Below are 22,995 nucleotides of genomic sequence, written 5' to 3'. Positions count from 1 at the left end.
TGTACTTTCTGTGAATAAACATGTCTTTGTTTCCGACGGATTTGGATTACTGAGTCGAGATTTAAAATATATGGTCGCAATAACTTGATCAGAAGAGCGGCCGAAAATCCGGATCTAGTTTTGTTTTTTGTTATTTCTTTGGAAATGTTCAAACGAATCACATACTTTTTTCAAATTCTAAAACTCGTTTATCCATTCTAGCAAAAATTTATTTTTAACTGTATAACTTAGTTTGTTAATTGTCAAATTAAACTGTCATTGTGATTTCTCATTTACAAATTTTTACACCATTTTAAACTACGTAATTTTAAATAACAAGATTTAAAAGACATCGATTTTTTAGTTCTTTTGCGCAAGGGGACACGTCTTTGGGATGGCGAAATACACAAAAAGGGATCTAAATTTTCATGTACCATATTTTCCTGATTGTGGCCACCCTCTCTCTTATTCTGAGGGTCAAGAATCCTAATTCATCAAATAAATAAATAAAATGATGAATGAAAAAAGGCACGTATATTCGGAGATGAGTTAATAAATTTTTTAACCCAAAATTTCAACTGCATAAGTTAGCGTATTTAAGATTAGGCCTTCGTGCCACTGAAATCGCATCTTAGTTTACGTGATAATGCCATGAAACAGGGTACGACTAAGTAACTTTTGATCTAGCAGATCAAAAGTAACTTTCTGTTAAATGTAAGTTTTGATCTAATAGTATACCGTTTTCTGATATTTTGAGCACTTAACTGTTTGGATGAGTTTATTAAAATGAATTTGAAAAAAGAAATTTTAATATCCAGCTAGATCAGAAATCGTGCATATAACATTCGAGGGACACAGTCTGCATTTTACACCTTCAGTGAAACTAATATGAAAGCTTTCAATTAAATGATGCAGCAATAATTTCTTATGAAATAACTTTACAATAACACAGCGCAAATCGTCATGAATACTTTAATGTACTTTTATACAATGGGAATTAGTAACAACAACAGAACACAGACAAATGTAAAGGGGAACACAACAATGATCTTCAAAAAAATAGAAGAAAAAAATAAAAAAGTTTGTACAAAAAGGCTTTGTCTCAAATTGTAAATGAATCACATAATAAATTAAAGTCGGAGGACAACATTTTAAAAAAATGAGTATCTCTTGAAATTTTATAGAGCACATTCTAGTAAAATTTGTCAAAACTTCACACGATACAAATAATAGTACTCAGTATTAATGAAAGAAAAGGATATTCTGTTACAAATGAATATAATTTTTTTTTTTGGTAACAACTGAAAGTAAAAGAATAATCCTTCAAAATTTCTCCAAAAATTTATGTTTCAACTAAATCTAAAAATAAAATTCAAAATATGTTTTGAGTTCAGTGTATAATTTGGATACAGTGAAACAAAAGTAAATTAAAACCATGCTAAAAGGTTTGACCGAACAAAAAAGAGCTCATAAACATTGTTATACAATGTAGGAAAAAAATATTCGATCATTAAAATTTTTTATTTTGTTTCAAAAACTGCATTTTAATTATCTGCAATTATAGTAATTGCAACAATTAAATTACTTTAATTTTGTTTCACTAAATTGTTGCGTTCTATTGTAACATAAAGTAAAAAAAAAAGCACATTGTTGCAATTATTAATTTTGTTTTACTGAATTGTTGCGTTCCATTGTAACATAAAGTTAAAAAAAAGTCTTTAAATGGTTTTTAAGATATTAGTTATATGTCAGTCCAGTAGCAGAAACTTCTGTATCGATTTGCAACACCATAGAAAAATTCTGAAATTTAATCGCAGGGTGTTTAATAAAATATTTGAACTCATATGCTGCACTTATAGGTCTGTAAATTTTAAAATGCAAGAATGATAAAATAGCGGTACTACTATGACAGAATGATAAAATAGCGGTACTACTAAAAGAAAGTATTTAAAAAGAATTGATTAAAATCGTTATAAATTTTAAATTTATCAAATGAAAAACTGAAATTCAGCAACAGTCAACCTTAAAAAGATTCGATATTTTTATTGTAATAAATTACATTAAAATAAAAACAGAACTAAACTCCGGATAAAACTAAGTTTTTAAAGCTTATACACTATCACCAGGTAAACCCAAGTTATAAACTATCTGTCCAAAAGTATCCGGACACCCAGTGTTATGGACTTAGAGTGTCCCGAGGTACATATTAAAATGATGTTGGTCCCCCTTTTGCATCGATGACAGCCTGCACACATCTGTTAAGACTTTCTACCAGTTTTTGATGGGTGGCCATAGGAATTGACTTCCACCACAGCTGAGGTGAGTGTTTGCAGTGAGGAGGGTCGATTTGGCTGGCCACGTAATCTGCAATCTAATTCGTCCCATAGGTGTTTTATGGTATTTAGATCGGGGCTCCGAGAAGGCCAGTCCAGTTTTAGAACACCCATTTCGTCAAACCACGTCTGAGCAAGCCTCGATGTGTGAATGGAACAGTTATCCTGCTGGAAGAGAAATGGGCCTTCCCCGAAATACTGCCATAGAGTTGGGAGTGCAGTATTGCCCAGAATGTCCACGTACATCTCAGAGTTTATGTTTCCGACCACAGGAACTAATGGACACAGGTTAAACACCCCCTGACCATTATGCTTCCTCCACCATAACAACCGGATGTCCGGATACTTTTGGCTAGTTAGTGCACCTGAAATTTTTTTTTCTTTACCAATTCAATCGATGTTTTAAAAGCTAAAACCGGATGTAAAGAAAACCTAAGAAATTTTTTGGAGACCGTGGACTCGAAAGTTTAGTCAAAGCTGAATAATGGTTTAGTAGTCAAAACAGTATAATGCGTTAACGCAAACTCTGTAAAGAAAAGATTGTTCCTTTCAATTGCATTTAACTTTCTTAAAACTAGGATTATTTTATATTCCAGACCAAAATACTATTTCTGCTACTGGGTATAAAAATTATTTTGTAAAACCATCTAAAAAAAATTTTTTTTTTTTTTAAGAAATATAAAATAAACTCTTTAAGAAATTTAAAGAAAAGAAAAGACATTTTAAAAATTGATAAGTTTCGAAAAATTATTGGGGTGGAGCGGGGGGGGGGCTGAGCTTTCTTAGCCCCACCTTTTTGACTTAAGGCCTAGGCGCTTCGGTCACAACTAGAAGCCACTTAAAGAACTATATACAAAATAATACAGAATGATGAGCCAGCTGAAAAATACACGTCAGTTATTTATAAATATAATGCAAATTTTTTATGAATTCTAAGGGAACTTCACCAGTATTTACACCAGGTGGCGTGAATGTGGAATGGCTATTATGATGGTACTTAGTCAAATTGGATACAATATTATTCAGGTAATTAAGTTCAGAGTCTTTGGCAGGCGGGATATTCCGTAGGATATCTTTTGTTTTGTTGGCAAACATGTTTCGTTCACCCTCGCTTAAGAATCTTCCCAACTCAGCTTCAAAAATGAGATTGGTAAAGGCCGTCTGAATAAATATACACGATCTCGCATCTAAATTGCGTAATTTTGAAGCGGCGTACTCCCCATAGGCGTCAAATTCATCTCTAGGACGCAAATGAAATGGAACTCTAGATAGAATAGGCGCATCACTCCAAGATCTTTCACGATTTTGAACTGGAGTTAAAGATGGAGGCCCCGTGTGAGACGAAAATGTAGTTCGATTTGAATTGTCGATAGAAGTGATTTCAGGCTCAGTAGCGCTTAAACCTGGCGGTTGTGGGTTCTCTGTATGTGATGATTCAGGACCAGCGTGATTTGAACAAGGCTCATCTCTCAGCGAGCTTTCGGGACCAGTCTGATTTGAGACAGGAGGGAATGATTCATCTGCTGTAGAAGGAATTCTAGGTTTCGTTGAGTCATTTCTCAATACATTTTCAGGACCTGTCTGATTTGAGACAGGAGGGAATAATTGGTCTGCTGTAGAAGGAATTCTAGGTTGGGTGGATACGTTTCTTAACAAGTTTTCAGAACAAGAATGATTTGAAAAAGATGGGGATGAACGTTCTTCCATAGGAAAAGAAACTCTAGATAGGTTATTCACATTTCTCAATGATTTTTCTCGATCAGTAACATTAAAATCTGCATATTCACCATGAAGCTGAGTTTCAGGTTGGATGTTTTCTTTCCTGGACGAATCCTCTATATTTTTATGAATATCATCTGTTCTGATAGTGGAAATACTCTTATTGTCTTTGTTTAACATTCCTAACTCAGCTTTAAATATTAAATTCGTAAACGTAGTTTGAACGTAAACGCACGACTTTGGATCTAGACTTCGTAATTTTGTTGCAATAAACTCACCGAAGAAGTCAAATTTGTCCTTAGGAGGGAACGGGGGACCTAACTGAGATGGAGCTCCTGATCGGATTGGCTCATTATTGCATACGCTCAAGGATTGGATAGGTTCAATATTGCATAAGCTTCGATGACTAGAACTATTAAAAATTTGAGACACTGATGTCGATTCTTTATTAGATGAAATTTCAGGTCGAATCGGTTTGTCACGTGATGAGTTTTGGGGACCATTAACATTTAAAATTGTAGAGAATGAAGGGTTCGCTATAGAAGAAGGCACTGTATCTTGAACTGATTCATTTTTTAGTAAACTTTCAGAACCAGCGACATCTAAAATCGAAGGGAGAGGTGGATCCTCTGGGCGAGTAAAAAATTTATGATGGATAGACTCATTACTCGAGGAGATTTCACGATCTGAGGAAATTAAAACTGAAGTGAAAGATGGCAGACTAGAATATGTGTCTTTATTTTCAGAACTCACATCACAAAACGCAGAAACGTCACGTTCAACTTTTTCAGTTTTCAAACTAAGTGACGATGACGGGATATCTTCTTGTACTTGTCCATGTGAGAGGATATCTGTATGAGAATTAGACGATTTCATCTGATATGCACTTGGCGTTTGGTCTCCGAGCTGAGTTTTCGAAGGGTTACTAGCATCGGCAAATGATGGATGAAATGATAAATCATTGAAAAATGTGATCTCTGGTTCAATGACAATCTCTGACTTGACAATGGTTTCTGAATTGCTTTTAAGACTTGGAGACGCCTCACTTTCTGTTTCCATCTCCGGACTTTCGGCGCACTTTATTTCAACATCGGGTATGATAACTTCACCTGTACCAACCGGTAAAAGATTTGAATTATCATTGTTCTGTAAGGATAGAGATGATGAGCTCTTTTTCTTCACTTTATTCCGAAACTGAAAGAAAAAATAAATTCCAAGAATTAAGGAGGATATTGTAATGTATATTATATATATATTGAGCAAAAGAAGAGCGTCCATCAAAGAAATTTAGAATAACAAAGCCTTAATGAAACAAAACAAAAGATATAACGGAAAGTAACTTCGTTTCTCCTAAAAGAGGACTTGAGCCGTGGTGACTCAGGCGCCTCCCAATGTGGCGCCTCATTGGGGGTGGCTCGCCTCCCAATGTGGCGCCCCGGGTTCGAATCCCAGCGATGACTGGTTGATACGAATTCCGCACCCGGCTCGTTCCGACCACACTGCCGACGCAAAATATCCTCAGTGTTAGACGGATTATGGGTTTGAATCCCCCTGCCGTGAGACTAACCGTAGGAGGTTTTCCTCACAATGCAACGCAAATGTGGGTTAGTTCCATCAAAATATCCTTAACAAAGGCAAATTTCTTCCAATATTTGATCCAGGAGTACCCTTGTTTTCCAGAATAGGTTCAAAATTACAAAGTTACGGAGTTGAACATTTGTAGTCGTAAACTCAAAATTATGTCCGCTGTTCAACGTTTATAAATCACAGAGGACTTACTTATATTATATATTTTGACAGCTGATATAGCAAGGATTGCTAGTGAAAATTCAAATGATTCTTCGAAGTAGTTTTTGGTTAGTGCCTTTTCATATAAAGTACATAAAGTTAAAAGCAAAATTTTTGACATATCTTACTTTTTCATTATCGAAAAAGTAAAAATACTGTTCAAGCAAGAAAATAATTATTCGATGCGTATGGAGTAGAGGTATTGGAAGTATGCTATTTTCATAACAGGTTTGCAAAATTTCGATTCAGCGAAATTTCGATTAGGTACATAGAGTTAAGAGTATAAGTAGAGATGCCATTTCCCACCCTCCTATGAGCAGAAACTGAAGTAACTGTCGGCCATCTTGGATTATGCAAAGCATTCGTTGTAGCCTATGGTTGCATGGCTAATAAATGGAAGTTTTCGAGTGTCAAACAGTTGCTTTTAGTTACAAGAAAAAAATCCTTTATTACAATTTCATATTTATATAAATAACATAACTAAAGATTAAATTTAATCATTTTTATGCCAAAAAATCTAATATTTTATGTATGTAGATTTATTTTTTTGACACATAAATGAAAGAAAAAAAATAGTTTAAATTGAAAAGCTTTTTATTTTAAACTATTATTTTTTTTTATTTAATGCTTAAAAAAGGGAGGAAAAAAACTAAAGTTTGCTGTTAGTTAATTTTTCATGCATTTATTAATTTTAGAAAAAAAACTTTCCCTTTCATAAATTATATCCCTCAATTGAAGCAGTCATTTTTTGTTGATTGAATCATCATAGAAAATAAATGAATTTTAATACTTTAATAAAAGTTGTAAAAAAAAATTTGATATTTTTTAAAAAATTTGTATTAAACGCTTTCTATATTATTATATTTATTTTATATATTTCTTTTATTCAATAGAATAATACTGAACTTGAAATTCTTTTTTCTCAGTTTATAATAATGAATTTCTATTTTATTCTTAAAAAATACACAGACATAAAAGAAAAATAAATCATTTTATTTGTTTTTACATTATATACCATGAATTTCCATATTTTTTTAAAGTAAGTACTACCAGAATATTATTAGTCATTCTTCACTCACAAATATGAATAATATATGTTGGTTATTCGATAGTAAAATATTGCATTAAATGTATTACAAGTGATAAGAATTTAAAAATATACACTTATTTATACACACATTTAAAAATACACAAAAAACAAAAATTAAAAAAAAAACGTAACTTTATTGTTAACAATTTTTTCGTGCATTTATTAATTTTAGAAGAAAAACTTTCCCTTCATAAATTATATCCCTCAATTGAAGCATTGTCATTTTTTGAAAAGAATTGAATTTTAATAAGAGTTGTAAAGAACATTTCATACATATGTTAAAAAATTTGAATTAATACTTTAATTTGCCACGATCTTGTAAATGGTTTTTGCAATAATATTGAAAATGATGAATAGTTTAATAATTATTAGAGTAAATTAATTAACAATAAGAGTTTTTATTCACTAAATTTTTTTAAATCAATGAATCTGTAAGACCATTAAGCAAATTTATTTGTTTAAATAAAATCATGATTTTTATCAACCTTGCTTTTTAGAATGAAATTAGTTTTGCATCTTTCCCATATGTAGTTCTCAAAGCTCAAGTAAAATTTAGGCATTTTTAAAAACCTAAATTATGCAACATGTAAAATGAAATTCTTTTGTAAAAATCTGCCAATAATAAAGATGAATCAAATGATTTATAATTTGAGTAATTCTAAATTTAACAATGTAATTACTGTCCTTTGAATAATATTGTTTTTGCCAAAAGTTGTCTATCTGAAAGAGAATTTTGAAACAAATTTTTACAATAATACTTCATTCTTATACTTAGGTATTGACTGACAATTGCTTTTACGAGATGAACAACATGATTATCAAGCGGATCATTGTCATATTGATGGTCACTTAAATCTATAAATAGATATTTCCAGTTCACACTTTGAAGTACTTCAATTTTAATTTTTTTTAAATTTAAGCTATTTTCTTTACGTTGCCGAAAAACCATCTCACTTTTTTTACAAATAATAAAAACGTCATCACTGGGATGAACCAGTTTACCATTGGATTTGAAAGAAATCAAAGATAATTTTTGGGGTGTTTCCATCTTAGTTAAGGATGCTATACATGTTACACATTTTAAAATATTTTGCAGTTTTTTTTGCAACAAAACCTGATATATAGTACACAATATCTTGTGAACATTCACTTAATGAGCTATATAGAAACACATTGTTATGTTCACAAGTATCTATTATCAAAGTTTCATCAGATGAAGAAGTGCTTAAATTGATGACATTTTCTGAAGAATGAAAATTTGGCACACTTAAAATGCTAATTTCATCTAATGGTATGCAGTTACCATTGGTGGACGAATGTATTTGTGACTGAACAAGAAGCTTTTTATAAGCTGCTCGAAACTGGCGTGCTGTTGGATTGTTGTTGTTTCCACCGTGGAATCTAATAGATGAAAAAAAATAACTCCAAATGGTATTGGCTGACTTTGTAACATGGGAAAAAAATTAATGGGGTTTTAGCAGAAAAGATTAAGCGCTGAATTAAGTTCAGTAAACTTTTGATACAAATCTTAAAACCAAAAAACCCAGTTTTCCTATTGGAATCCAATATTTTGTTGCCATTTTTACAAACTTTCAATGAGGATATATAAGAATCAGAAATTCTTAAAAAGCTTTCTATCTCATTAAAATTTTTTTCATTAATAGCTTTTTTAAAACCATACTGTGAAAGAGATCTAGTGTTTAAACAATCAAACAAATCAATAAAAATGCGTAAAAACTCAACAATTGCTTCACTTCCTTCAAATTGTGGAAGTTTTAATTTAACTCTACAATATTCAATTGAATCAGCCACACTTTTACTAAAAAGTTGTGAGGCAAGTTTCACTTTCATTTTTTGCTTAAAATAGTTCACATGAGCTGCCCTTAGCTTATTAGCCAAATGTAAACCTTCATTTTCTTGAAGTTTGTTTAATTCCTTAATAAATCTAAATTCTATTAGAGAATTTTCAGAGGCAATGCTTCCCTTGTCTCCAAAAGTATTTCTGACTAACTTTAACATGTGAGAAGGATCCAAAAAAACTGAAATAAAACTATTAGAATTAGCAGGATTCTGAAATGTTGTTATCAAATTTTCATGCTCTAAACAACATCCAAAGTTTTTTGTCATTGTCAGATTTGTAGCTAGTCCATCAAAGGTCAAAGAAACTACATCTGCACCAATTTCGTGAAGCAAAGTAAGGCAAGTACTTAGTAAAGTTTTTTTCTGGCTAGTATTTATGCCAGCAGTTAGAAAATATCCCAAAGGCAGCTTCCAATGATCATTTATACATACGAGTAATACAACAAAGGCTTCTTTAGCCAACGGAAGTGAATCATCATTTTCATTTTGTCCAAGAGTGACGCGCCCATGGAAATTCTCTCCATCAAACTCAACATGCTGGCGTATGGCCATTTCGTCAAATACTAAGCTGAAGTATAAATGGTAGGCAGTATTCTTTATTTTTAATTCCACAGCATGAAAGCATTCATCTGTGAAACCAGGTTCCCCATCAATCCTTTGGTACCATCTAGCCAGCGTTCTTTGATGAGGTAAGGCTAAATTGAAGGTTTTACGCACAAACTCATACGCTCTCGGTGAATAGAAGTGCAGAGTTAACGCAAAAGCTCGGAGCTCACTTAAATAAGCTTTAGGTTTTGCTTGGTTTGATGCACTAGCCAATTGCCTGGTCAAAAACTCTTTGTTTACACTGGAAACAGTTTCTAATACATGAATTGCATCTTCATCAACAAGTTTTTTCTTTTGCAATTCAGAGAAAAGGATATTCAAGGATGTTACTTTTTTCTTATACCGTCTAGTTTTCTGGTGAAGCACTTTAATCTTTTTATTCTTACTCTCAATAATTTCTGATAACAGATCAATTTTTCTTTTACAAGCTTCCTTGGTTGGAGATTGGCTTAAAATAATTTCTTCATTGGAAGTAGAGGGATTATTTGAAAGAACTGTATTGTTATCAGTACTTTTTTCCTTAATGTAAGCTGAAGGTGGTTTTCTGGACTTATGTTCCTAAAAAATGATTTTCAGTGTAAGTATTAAAGAAGATAAATTTGAAACATCTTTTTTATTTAATAAATGATGAAGAACACTTTTTTACTTTTGAATAAAATATAAGAAATTAATTAATATTAAATTTTCACAGTAACATTAACTTTGAAAATGAAAACTTAGTCGTCAAATTGAAAGTTTGCTAAGTTGAACTACCATTAAGTTATATTTCACTTCACATTAAAATAAAAGAAAATCTCAGTGCTAATTTTAATAATACTAAATTAAATATACATTAATTAGTTATATTTATAAAGCACGTAAGAGGCATTGTATGAGATTCCGATTTTTCTATAAGATTTTTTTTGATATATTAAATATTAAAAAGTTCTTTTTTTATTTGAAATATTTCATTTACCTCTTGAAATTATTTAGTATTTCAAATACGTCCCAATGTCACCAAGTGCCATCATATTTGAATTATTATGTTAAAGTTTTGTATTAATTGAGGGGGGGGATTTATTTTGGTTTGATACGCTAGCCGATTGACTGGTCAAAATCTCTTTATTTACGCTGGAAACAGCTTCTAATACATGAACACAAATCTCAAGAAAATAATAAAACTGTTTCAATTTCAGATACCTTAGTTATATTTATAAATTTCAGAATATGTTATATCAAGGTAATACTTTTAGGGGGCCACGCATGGTAAACAAGGTATGATTTTTTCCACTGTTCCCCAATTAAAAAGAAGAATAAATCGAATTTTGTTATAAGATCGATTAATCAAAATCTGGATAATAGAGGTTGAAATTTGTACAAAGTATTTACAATTTTGCATTAGTCCTTACTTTCCATACCCCTTATTTAAAGCAATGTAAAAAAAAATAACAAGTAAGAAACTAAGAAATATTAATATAAAGAAATGGATCAGTAACGCATTACAAAGAAATTTACCTTTTTCAAATGAGGTGGAAAAGCAGGAAAAATTGATGGTATTGCGTTTGGTCTAAGACGCACACAAGAGAGAGAAGTTCTGTCAATCATATCTTCTGAGAAATGCTCATTGCACAATTTACTACATGAAGAAGGCTTCCAATTAACTCGTCTCACAGCTTTGATCCATAACTGTTTACGTTTTTCATCTTTAGGAAAACTGCAAATAAAATTCCAACTTAAAAGCATGAACATAAAAACTCGTTAATTATCTAAGTCTTTTAAAGAACCGACTCAAAAGATTTATAATTAACAATTAGAAACAACTTTATTAAAATTTTGATAATTACACAGGCCTGCGATGAAAAAAATACAAGGGGTCTGATAGCTGAACTTAATGTATTTTTTGGTGCTGAAAGGGAAAATAATAATGAAAAATGTCCATCATGTTACGTTTTTTATAAAAATTCAATTTTACTGGAATTTTTATGTACATTTACCATAAAAAAGTTTTCATTTTTGAATTTCTTCCCTTTTTGATGGACCAGCATTCTACTTTGGTTTAATCTACGAAAGTACCCCTCTAACACTACTTCCTGTCACCAGCCCTCTCTCTGTAATAATCTCTCTCTACCAATAGCGTCGTTTACATAGATCAAAATGAATGAAGAGAACAGTTACCCGGTAACTGTTCTCTTCATTCATTTTGATCTATGTAAAATTTAGTCCTGTGAAAGAAAATTGATTTTTGAACTATCAACTGATTTTTTATACGTTAAAATGAATAAAAATTACTGTTACCAGACAGCAGAAGTCACCTCTGATCAAGAGAAAAACAATAAGTTCCTTGCTTTCAATTACCGGATAGTACATGCAAAATTATTTGAGAGAATTCCTTTCCAAATAGGATTTTAGTAAAAACATTAATATCGATTTTATAAAAAATCCTGATGTGATTGGGGAAAATGAAGGTCATTTTCAAAATCAGCACATCAAGTAACATATAAATCAACAATAACTTCTCTTGTATTTTTCAAAAAGTTTAATTTCGCAGGCTTGTGTTACAGTTAATCCAGTCGATAATTTCAAAAAAATAAATGCAGTAGCACAAATAGTCTGTTTTCAGTCTATTATGCTCAACTAAAACCCATTACTCAAATATAGATTACCCACAACTGAAACTTTTAATTTATTTCATTAACTTAAAAGCATATTAATAATCAATAAAATGCAGGAACTTAAGTAGTTCGCAAAATGAGAGTGTGGCGGATTTTTGTCAGTTTCTATAGTTCACTGGATTTCCTATTATAAAATTTAAGGAAAGGTTTCTACCAAGGTTATAAAAGTGAAAAAAAGTAACAATTTGGGTGGATTTTTTAAATTATGCTTGTGTGTTAAAAGCTCTAAAAAAATTTTATGTCATTCATCAGTTCAAGAGTGATCATAAATAAAATAGCAGTTGAATAAAAATCAAATTGTTGACAAACTAGACATTATAATCATATTTTTAAATTCCACTTAATAGCAGAGCAACAGTTCGAAAAGCAACAGTACTGATTTGTAATGTTTAGATTACGAAATAATAATCAATAACAGTAAATAACAGAAAACACACAAAATGATTTGAGAAACTGTTCATGATAGATTAAATTTAATTTCATAAAAGCAAAAAAATATTGTAGCAAGTAAAATAAATACTTTCAACCATTATCTATTTCCACTAATTCGAATAACACATTCTACTTATTGATACTATAATTATACCATATTAATTGTCAATTAAGCAGTATAAAAGTAAACGAAATCTCATAATCTTATCTATAATCAGTTTTACAGTGAAAAGTATTTTATTTTGATATTCTATAAGCCACTTAGAACTTCTATTTTGATTCGTTTCAATAAAAATTTATAAGAATCAAGGTTGGGTTTGAAATGAATAGCTAATAGTTAAGAAGAAGAAAAAAAAATCTTTAGTCTTCTGACATTAAAGATACAGTTTATTGTAAGAACAGAATTTAAAAATTCTAAATTAGAAAATGAATAAGAGAATTGATTTTACACTTACCTATGAAATGTAATTCCAGTCATTTTCTTTGTCCATCGATTCGTACAGCCGTATGCAACGCAGCTCGTCATTTTCACAAGCAAAATATATTTAATTCAATGTTTAAAAGGTAAAATAAAGAAACTCGTTATAGAGAAATAAAAAAAACGATAAAAATAACATTGATCAGCAAGTTCAACGAGCAGAAGATAGCAGCATTCGAATGTTTTGCATAAACCAATATGGCCGACCGGTTACAGTGACGGCTTCACTGTTACTTTCTCATGTCATCTCTACCTATACTCTTTACTCTATTAGGTAGCTCGAAGATGCTCCACGCGAATTTAAACTGATGAAGACACGATAAAGGCATTAATTGATGCAAAGCGGCGAATAAGAAATAACTCATAAGATTCCAAGGAGAATAAATTTATTGAAAAAAAATTTTTTATGATTATTTGAAATACCTAACCTAAGGTTTAATCTCAAAGCTATATGTATGGGATTCTCATGTTTTTATGGAAAGAAATTTGAGTCGTTGCCCTACAACTGTTTTTTTTCTTCTTCTTTTTCTTTTCAAGGGACATTTTTAGACATAATTTTTTATCTGCTGTAACAAAGAGGCTTTGAAAGCTCTTCGCAGTAACATTAAAGGAACATTTTTTGCATTTTTTCGTGAAACTTGTTTACGAGCAATTGTAGCATTTTCCAGTGCGTTAAATACTACGATTTTAAACTGTAATAAAATGGGAACTTGTTTCTAATATGGTACAAATAAAATTGAAAATAATTTTACTCTCTTAATCATCCATTGTCTAATTTTTATTACAATTTAGTGAGATTGAATCACACTCAACAAAGTTGAAACTAGTTGTAAAAAAGCTTTGAAAAAACAATAATTTTCTTTAGAAAAATGCATAAGAAGATCTATGGTTTGATCATTTCTAGTATATGTTGTCTTATTAGTCATTTTTTAGACTTCTCATGTCACAATTGCGGTACTCTGACCTTCTCGGTATTGTAATGCGTAACAGAAAACACAGCACCTATGCCTGAATTACAAGGGTGGTATTTAATGGAAGGGAATATTTTCGCCTTAGTTCAATTAAAACGGAAAACTTCTCTTGATTACCGGAGCAATTCCATTTAACAGAAGCGGAATGGTGTATTAGGGAACATAATGATTATTGACCTTGCTCCCACAGCAGGGAAGATAAATGAGATTTTAATGAGTTAGGTGAGAGGACAAGACGAAGGAGTCTGTCCTCAAATCAAGGGAGGGGAAACGCATAAATTAACCGAAAAGGTAGATGTAGCCCATATTTAAGAGTCTCGAAAAATGTTGGAAATTTGGCAAATGTGCGCTTTTGTTCGACTACACTACCATAACACTGAATTACCATTCCATCATTGTTAGATGCGCAGAAAATGCAGTCCATTTAATACATAATTAGAAGGCAGCGAAACATCTTAATTGTTTCGTTTTCAACGTAAATATTTGCCTCATATTAAGGACAGGAAAGAGGTTCAATTGAGTATGTTTGAGGAAGAAAAAACGCAAAACCCTTTCGCACGCTTCAAAAGCGGTTTTTGTTTATGGATGGTTGGCTGGATGTAAACAATGATAAACTTTCTAAAACCGGAAGGAAATCAGAAAACTTCCGGCATATCCCTCCACCAACGATGAGTAAACAGGCTTAATATTCTAGGAAGTTTTATTATTTTGAATCGTGTTTAAATTTAAGCGTAATTTTACTATTCATATGAATTTTCTGTAATTTATAAAGTTTAACAGATCGCAAGCCTAAAACAAATTTAAGAAAATTAACATCACAATATAAAAAAGTGTAAAAGGTTTGCCATTTTTTGAGCATTATCTCGTATTGGCTATTTAAGTGTTAAATACCGCCGTTTGTTATTTTTTTGTATAGCGTCATAGCATGTTTGTGGAGTCTTCCGAATTCATTAGTTGTTTGTTTCGTTAAAATTTAAGTTGAAAGAAAGCGTTATATTGTAAACACTACAAGTATACTTTTTTAGTAACAATATTGCATAGAGTGCTTTTTCAAACTTGGCGTAAAAATCAATCGAAATTGGTAACCTGGAAGTCTTATGACGAATGTTAACCGTTAGCGCCATCTGTGCTTCGCTTTACACGATTATGTTATGGCTTTAAGCTCGGTTGACAGTTAACTTAGCTACGTCTGAAAATGAAAAGTTGACTAGTTGTCCATTACGCTCTTTCATCACTCGCGGTGTGGCGTCATTTTTTTTTTTCTCTTTTGTTTTTGCAACAAATTCCGCAAATTTCTGTTCGAATAAAAAATAAGAATTTTTTATAATTTTTTTTTTTTTTATTTAAATAATATTCTTAACAAAATAGGACCCTGGTGCTACTTTTTTTTAAAAAAACATAGTGTACTATAATCAATTTTGTAGTCATTGGCAAGACATAGAGATTCAAAAGTGACTCGTTCGTTCTTTACATTTATTTATTCTGTTTTGGTTTGATTCTTACCTTTATTTATTACATTGCTTCTAAAATAAACTTACATAATCAACAAAAAAAGGAAAGAAACTAAAATAAGAAATTTTATAACTGTTTTAAAATCTAATTTCAGTGAACATCGAAGCTATAACATTAAAATGTCAAAACCTAGAGTTCCCAGTTGAGGGTCTAAAAAAATTAAAAATAACATAACTATTTATTTTAATCGTAATGTATAATAAATTTTGTTGTCATCGGCAAGACATAAAGAATCTAAAGTGACTTGTTCACTTTATTTCTTTTGTGTTTGTTTCTTACCTTTCTTTACTTATTTTGTTTTCAAATAAACTTACATAATCAACAAAAAAAAAAGAAAAGAAATTTTATAACTGTTTTTTAATCTAATTTCAATGAACCTAAAAATAAATATTAAAACTATAACATTATAATGTCAAAATGTAGATAATGTCATAATGTTCATAGCTGAAGGTCTAAAAAAACATTTATTCTTTCAATATTTTGATAATTTTTGAAGAATCTTTTCTTTTTGACCAAAACCAGTTGAAACAAATGAGGTTATTTTCTTACATAGAAAAAACAATAACATTAATTTTTCCACAGAGAAAGTTGAAAACCTGTATCAATCTAATTGAGAAGGTTTTCAGAAAACAAATAGTGCTTAACTTCATTTAATATATTTTTTTTATTGAAAAGTATTATTCATATATGCTTTTTCTTTTAATTTGTAGGACAGATTTATATTATTCTCAAGAGTTAGAAAAAACAAGGTATAATTTGAAGGAATAATTAAGCAGTTATTAATTTATGTACATGCATAAAAATTTCATTCATTCTTTCTCCTAATGGCAAAAAAATAAAATAAATAAAAAGGAATTTTTAATTAACTGGAGAGACTGGAACTGGAATTATCTACACTTAGGAGAAAAAATGTTTCAAACTTTAGAAAAACACTAAAAGCTAAGTTGGTTATAATATTTTATTCATTTATTTTTTTACTAAATTAACTGATGACGTTTTTAGGAAACATGAGCTAAATTTTTAAATTTAATTCTAGTATATTATAAAATAGTATCATATTTGTTTGATTATCAAAATTTAAAACTAAATATTTAACATGGTTTATAAAAAATTGTTGTAACTTTCAGTATTTTATATTATTTGCTGTAAAGTTAATTTTAAAGCATTAAACGCTTTTCTGACTCATGATCTGGATAGATACATAAAGATCTAAGCCCAGTGGCAGAATTGATCGATTAACAGTGTGCGACACACTGTTCTTGCAGAAAGATTTTTCTTCTTGAAAAAATTAAATTACTTTTCTTTTGTACAGAAATTTCCTACAGAAAATATTTGATTCGTGTATTTAGATTATATCCCGATATATTTCAAACAGTACGGAAAATTCGAATAGTACATTTGAGTATTTACTTTTTAAGGCAATAATTGTATCCAATTTTTGGCAGTTATTGTTAATGATTTCTCCATAGTTCTTAAATCTGATAATTTTTATTCGATACTATTTAATTCAAAAACCTAATCTCGAAACGGAATACTCATTTGAGTTACCCCTTTTCCAGGAGTCCGATTCGCGTGATTTCGTCATCGAACTTTATTCGGCAATTACTACTACGAATTTAATGATTTTTTATTGCGATAATTATTTATAAAATGAAAAGAAGGAAATAATTAGAACGTTTTTCCCACCAACAAAATGCGAGAATATCACCTATATCAGGGGTCGTCAAACATTTTTGATCATCGACCCCCACAAAGTAATTTTCTGTTAATTNATAGACCCCTGGGGGTCTATATAGACCACTTTGGCGACCTCTGACCTATATTATTAGAATAAAAAATTATTACACATTTAATTAAAATATATTACATCTATCTATATATTTTTCTTGTAAACACAGAGCTATTGTTATTTTAAATTAGTAACTAGTAACATATATGTTTGTTATTATTAAAAGTATCTTGCAGAAAGATATTAGCGCTAGAGAGTTTTGTCGAAGAGAGCTCGTAAAAATTCTGCCACAGTGGATCTAGAAACGTTAAGATCAGCTGATTATATCACGTTATTCAGAGTGGTCCGGTTTTTTTTTCGTACTGTAACAATAGAGAAATGATAATTAAAATATTTTTTTTTTTCAAAACATATGTGGCACTAACAGAATTCTTACCCTTTTAATAGGTTTTTGGATAGTTTGTATACTGGGCAGGCATGATGCTACTTCAACTGTTTGGGCGAATTTTGCAACTTCTTCCCTGAAAGGTGAATGAAATAGTATAAATGTTAAGTATAAATGAAAAATTGAAGTTTGAAATTCAATTACGAATCAAGAATTAATCTTTACTGGAATAAATACCAGAAACCAGAATTTATAAATTTGGAAAATATTTTTCCTTGAAAATATTGACTTGTAGATTTGTGAATTTCCTTGAAAATATTATTCAGATTTTCAAAAAATATATTTATGCACAATTTTCTTAAATATTTTGAATAAATATAAATAAAATCAAGCATTATTTTTATACAATTTTTTTAAAAAGAAATTGTGCTAAAAATTTAAATTTTGCCAAAAACTTTTAATTTAATATCATTAAATAAATTCTTAAAACAGAGCTCATTTTAGGCAGGGTGAACAGGGTGCAGCACCCTGCTGCAATTTTAGTCAAAAGAATCCACCCTGTTGCCTCTGAAGTAAATTAGTGCCCTGATGTAATAGATTCCATACACTTTTTGCCCTTTCTTTACTCAACCCTTCTTTATTTTTTCCCCAAAATCTACAATGGATTTCTTAAACTTTTGTTATTTTCAACTCTTTTTATTTAGTTTGTCATTGCTGTCAATACATAGATTTATATGAGAAAGGAAAAATAGCTATTACACCCCTTTGTTGCACTTGTCTTTGAAAGTTTGCAGTTACTTCACTATCATTAGATCATAATTATTATTAATCATTTTAATTATTAAATCATAACTACAAACACTTGAAAACGTAAATTTATTATTTATTAATATGTGCATGCATTTTAAATAAATTACTAAGCTAATTAGCTCATAAACTCGATATATATATGTTAATTTATTAATAAAAATTAGTAATTAATACGATTGCTTTGCTACTTTTAGTAAAGTAAAAAAAAAATTGACAATGTTTCTTAATAGAACGTGTAAAGAACATGGAAAGAAATTATTGCCTTTTTAGAATAATAATGCCCTTTTTTTTAAACTTTTGCACCCTGCCCTTTTTTCTGCCTAGAATGAGCTCTGCTTAAAAGTGAAAATTATAATGAACATAACATAAAATATATCCATGCATTGTTGTTTAAATATTTTACTGAACTGCACTCTTCAGAGAAAATTTTTGCAGACGCCCTTAGAATACATTTATTTATTTAAATTAACAAGCTTGTAGTCAAAAAAAAAGTTTAACATTTATCTTAATTTCATTTTTATGGAAAAAAAACTGAACTAAATTATCTTAGATCACACAGACTTCTAAGACCTAAAATAGCATTTTTTAATGGATTTAAATGATAGGGGAAGACATTGAAAGGTTAGACCTAGGGGTACATTAGACTAGGCTCAATTATTTTAAAACCATTAAATAATTTTTTTTCCCCATTAACATGTTGCACTACTAGTCTACAAATCCTATGTCAGAATCGTATGGTTCAGTTAAAGTGTACTATTTTTATACCAACAAGTTATATTTTAGCATTATAAAACTTTACCCTCTTCAAGTTGTTTCAATCGAAACAGAACACATAAATATTTTACAAGAATAAATATTTTACAGATTAGATTTTTAATATAATAGCTACTTGTAGTTGCGAAATTTATCTGACTAAGAGAGAAATTATTATGATTTTTAATGAAATCCAAAACATGGGGTATATTGATCCACTAAAAACAGTTAATGGTTGGACAATTAAAATAATTCAGAGAAATAATATTAAAAGCATTACTTTATTTAATTTATAGAGTTGATACTATCTTAAATTTTTTTTTAATGTATTTTTAGATTTAGAAGAATCTTTCAAAGATATTTTTTTCTTAATAATTCAAGTTACCTACACTATCCAAAATCAAGACTAACAAAATGACAGGCAATAAAAGTTAACACATATTTAGTAAAAACTACTTTAATTAAAATTACTTTGAACGCATCGTGTCTACAAATATGCATTTTCATAGCTGCCAACATGGATGAGAAAAAAAATCCAGTAGATTTAACGAAACAATATATATTTCATGAACAATATAAATTTGTTGCAAAATGTAATAAATATTTTACACTTAGGGAATTTTAAGGATTTTTATAGTCATCAAAATAGAAAAATTTCAATATTTTCCAGTTATGATTAACATTAAATGAGCTTGAAATGTTATGTATTATGTTTACTCATAATTTTGAATAATAGAGGCATTTAATTTATCAAAGATAGTTAACTGATTTTTATAAATGAGGCTCGCTTCATAATGTATTAGTAACACTTACTTAATATTCAAGCAAGCAAAAATCTGCCCAAAACTTTTATTTCAATAGGGATTTTTTTTAAGGAAACTTCATCAATTTTAGGGAATTTTCTAAAATGTACTAAAACCAGGGGAATTTTTATTAAACCAGTAGACTAAGAGAAACAGGCCAAATCCAGTAGAATTGGCAGCTAGGCATAAATTTAATAAAATTCGACGGCGAAATAATAAAATTCGTCAGAAATATTGCTTTTTATTTTTTGCGAGACTAGAACAAGATCTAAAATGTATAGTTTTAAAGATAACTGAGCAAGATATTTTAAATAAAATATCATGCATCTATATTACTAAAAATTATACAAGAAATTGGGTATGCATTTTATGTTAAAAAAAATTAAATTTTACTAAACATTATCTTCAAACAAAATTTTTGAGGACGTAAGATTTTGAGATTGCATCTGTATGTCTTTAATATCTTAATGTTGCATAGTGATAAAAAAATTTTGATACAACAAATGTTGAAATCTCTCATGGTTAGCCTAATGGGTGAGGGACTCTAATCCACAATCTGTTTACCACTGATGATATTTTACACCAACAATGTGGTCGGTGTGAGCCAGGGGCGGAATTTGAATCAACCAGCAATTGACAGGATTTTAACCCGGTTCACCTATTTGGGAGGGAAGCCCAAGGTGCCAAATAGATTTTAAATTTGCNAAAAAAAAAAAAAAAAAAAAAAAAAGTGTAGATATTTGTTTGAGGGTGGCTATGAGTTATAGCTTTTGAAAGAAAATTCAGTCTACTGTAAATTGAAATAGAAGGAAAAGCTATGTATGTATTTCCTACATTTCTAAAATATATTAAGACTAGAATATTTCTTGATTATAGCAAGAGAAGCTTAGAAAAAAATAATAAAGCCATCTATTGAAAGATCTTGCCGAGTTGGAAGTTAGACACTTATTAATTTTTCAAAATATATAAAAACTGGGAATTTCGTTGATTAAAGCAGAAACTGCCAACAAAAAATGTTGTAGTACTGTAAATTCAAGTAGAATAAGCAGCTTTATTAGTTTACTATCAAAATATACACGCAAAAAAGGAGATTAGGATAATAAACAATCAAGAAAATCAAGCTGTGTATTTATAACATTTTTAAGAATGGCTTACTTATAAAGTTTGGAAAGTGACTGTGACGATTCGGTCTCACAACGGCTTTTTAATTTATTGTAGAAGGCCATTCTTGTTAATTTCTTTATGTTTGGGGGATGATTATGCTCTTCTTGGCATCTCGTGATAACACCGTTTCTGAAAACGACCCTCGATTTACAGAAACCCCCATCAGTTTGTTCTGCACATTTCCAATACGATACACCGGTTGGCTTATTGTATTGTATTCGGTACAAATTATGTTTATACAGTAACAGATGCCCGCCTCGGGAAGTTTTAATAAACTGGACTTCCGAATCTGACATTTCCACGTGAAAAAGGAACCGAATGTAAACAATAACAAACAATCTGTCTTAAAACCGGATGAAGAATAAATCTTTTGAGTTTCCGGTGTATCCCTCCGCCGGTCGCTTTTGCCTTCATGAAGCCGAAGTGTGAGCAGGCTTATCATTTCGAATGTTTTATTTTTGAGACTAGATTTCATATTACCATGGGCATCGCAAGTGCTCAATTTTTGAGATGGTCGAAATTAAAATACACTGCCACACTCTAAATTTCACTCATATCAAAATAAATTTTGTAAAAAGATTAATATCTTTCTTGTTTCTACTTTCAAAAAATTTAAAATGATTGATAAAAATGTTCTGTTTGCCCGAAATATTGAGGGGGACTTATAGAGATTTTTAATTATTAAGGGGAGAGGTCATGTACCCAACGTTCCCCTCGCTAACGACAGCTATGCATTTTATATTCGTGAAAAATTCTGTTTATATTCGAATTTTTTCAACTTTTCTTTTGCGTTTAGTTTACCCAGAATTCTTCAGTTTACTCACACCTAGTATCGGACCGCTAATTCGAATCTCTTATAACTTCAGGACCGTTTGTGCTAGGGTTCTGAAATTTGGACATTGTCTAGAAAGTACAATTTAGACCTCTATCCTAAAAACCTCGTTATATAAAAAAATCGAAAACACCGCCGCTGTTTGATTCAACTTAACGCTGCATTTAATTTAATGCACACAAACTGCGAAATTTTGAAGCTTTAAATTGTATAGAAAAGTGTACAGGAATTAAGAAGAAATTTAAAAGAAAACTAACATTCGATAATTAGTTCGAGAATTATATACTGTTAAATATGTAGGAAAAAATACCATGCGTGCCGCTCTACAAACTGTCTGGGTTACAGAATTAAAATTTGGCATGCTGAAAGGGCTATATTTGTTTAAAGTCGTTTTCGGAACTCCTATTTGTTTGAAAACTATAGCAATTTTAAGTGCTCTTTTTGAGATTTTTTTTCCGATTATTTTGCTTTTCTGCTCTAAATCTATAACACTTAAAAACTTGAAATTACGAAGACTTGTAGAAAAATGTACCAGGAGTTCAATGGAATGAAAAACTACGTTTGGATTATTAGTTTGAGAATTATTAAAGGTTAAACTTGCGAAAAAAAGAGCCTGCTGATTAATCTACTGTTTGCTGAAATGCAGCTACAAAGTTGAAATTTGATGTGCTAATGGTACTATTTTAATTTATAACTTAAACGAGAGTTTTTTTTTCGATATTCCTTTTTCCGAAATTTAAGTGCTTTTATTTTTGCTTTTTTTTCTTCCTTTAAATAATAATTAGTTAGTTATCCATTGTTGTAGAAAAATTTAGCTCCCTCGAAATTTTCTTCCAATACTTCATCCAGGAGTGCCCTTGTCTTCCGGATTGGGTTCAAAACTACAAGTCTAAGTAGTTGAACAATAGTCGTTGTAAACCCAAAAATTGGATGGGCTGTTCAACGTCGGTTATTAAAAAAAAAGTGGCATAAGACAACACAAAGTTGATTCTGAGAAGAAAAAAAACGAATTTTCGCACGGACAGGAACTGTTTTTCCACAGCATACCCCATCTTCACTAAGTAATAACTCACGGTGGTGGGGAGGTACAGATTTTCCAT

The 22,995-nt window shown here is 30.2% G+C and overlaps 1 protein-coding gene across 3 annotated transcripts; it reads right to left on the bottom strand.

Moving 5' to 3' along the window:
- Positions 1-937: 937 nt before the first annotated feature.
- Positions 938-21,458, bottom strand: LOC107451571 (DNA transposase THAP9). 3 transcript variants are annotated; one of them, XM_071186143.1, is made up of 3 exons: positions 21,055-21,458; positions 17,585-17,669; positions 938-5,225 (listed from the first exon to the last, which is right to left on the bottom strand). In XM_071186143.1, exons 1-3 carry the CDS (start codon positions 21,357-21,359, stop codon positions 3,210-3,212), a joined length of 2,406 nt encoding a protein of 801 aa, XP_071042244.1. In that variant the 5' UTR covers positions 21,360-21,458; the 3' UTR covers positions 938-3,209. The 3 variants fall into 3 exon arrangements, with proteins under 3 accessions (XP_071042244.1, XP_071042245.1, XP_071042246.1); XM_071186144.1 differs by lacking the exons at positions 17,585-17,669; positions 21,055-21,458 and adding exons at positions 10,870-11,068; positions 12,914-13,174 and having other exon boundaries at positions 3,091-5,225; XM_071186145.1 differs by lacking the exons at positions 938-5,225; positions 17,585-17,669; positions 21,055-21,458 and adding exons at positions 6,792-9,933; positions 10,870-11,068; positions 12,914-13,174.
- Between the last annotated feature and the right edge of the window lie 1,537 nt (positions 21,459-22,995).

Source organism: Parasteatoda tepidariorum, chromosome 10, assembly GCF_043381705.1.
Source record: "Parasteatoda tepidariorum isolate YZ-2023 chromosome 10, CAS_Ptep_4.0, whole genome shotgun sequence".
In the NCBI taxonomy this organism is placed as follows: Eukaryota; Metazoa; Arthropoda; class Arachnida; order Araneae; family Theridiidae; genus Parasteatoda; species Parasteatoda tepidariorum.
The sequence above is the reverse complement of the archived record's forward strand: the minus strand, read 5'-3'. Positions and strand labels throughout refer to the sequence as shown.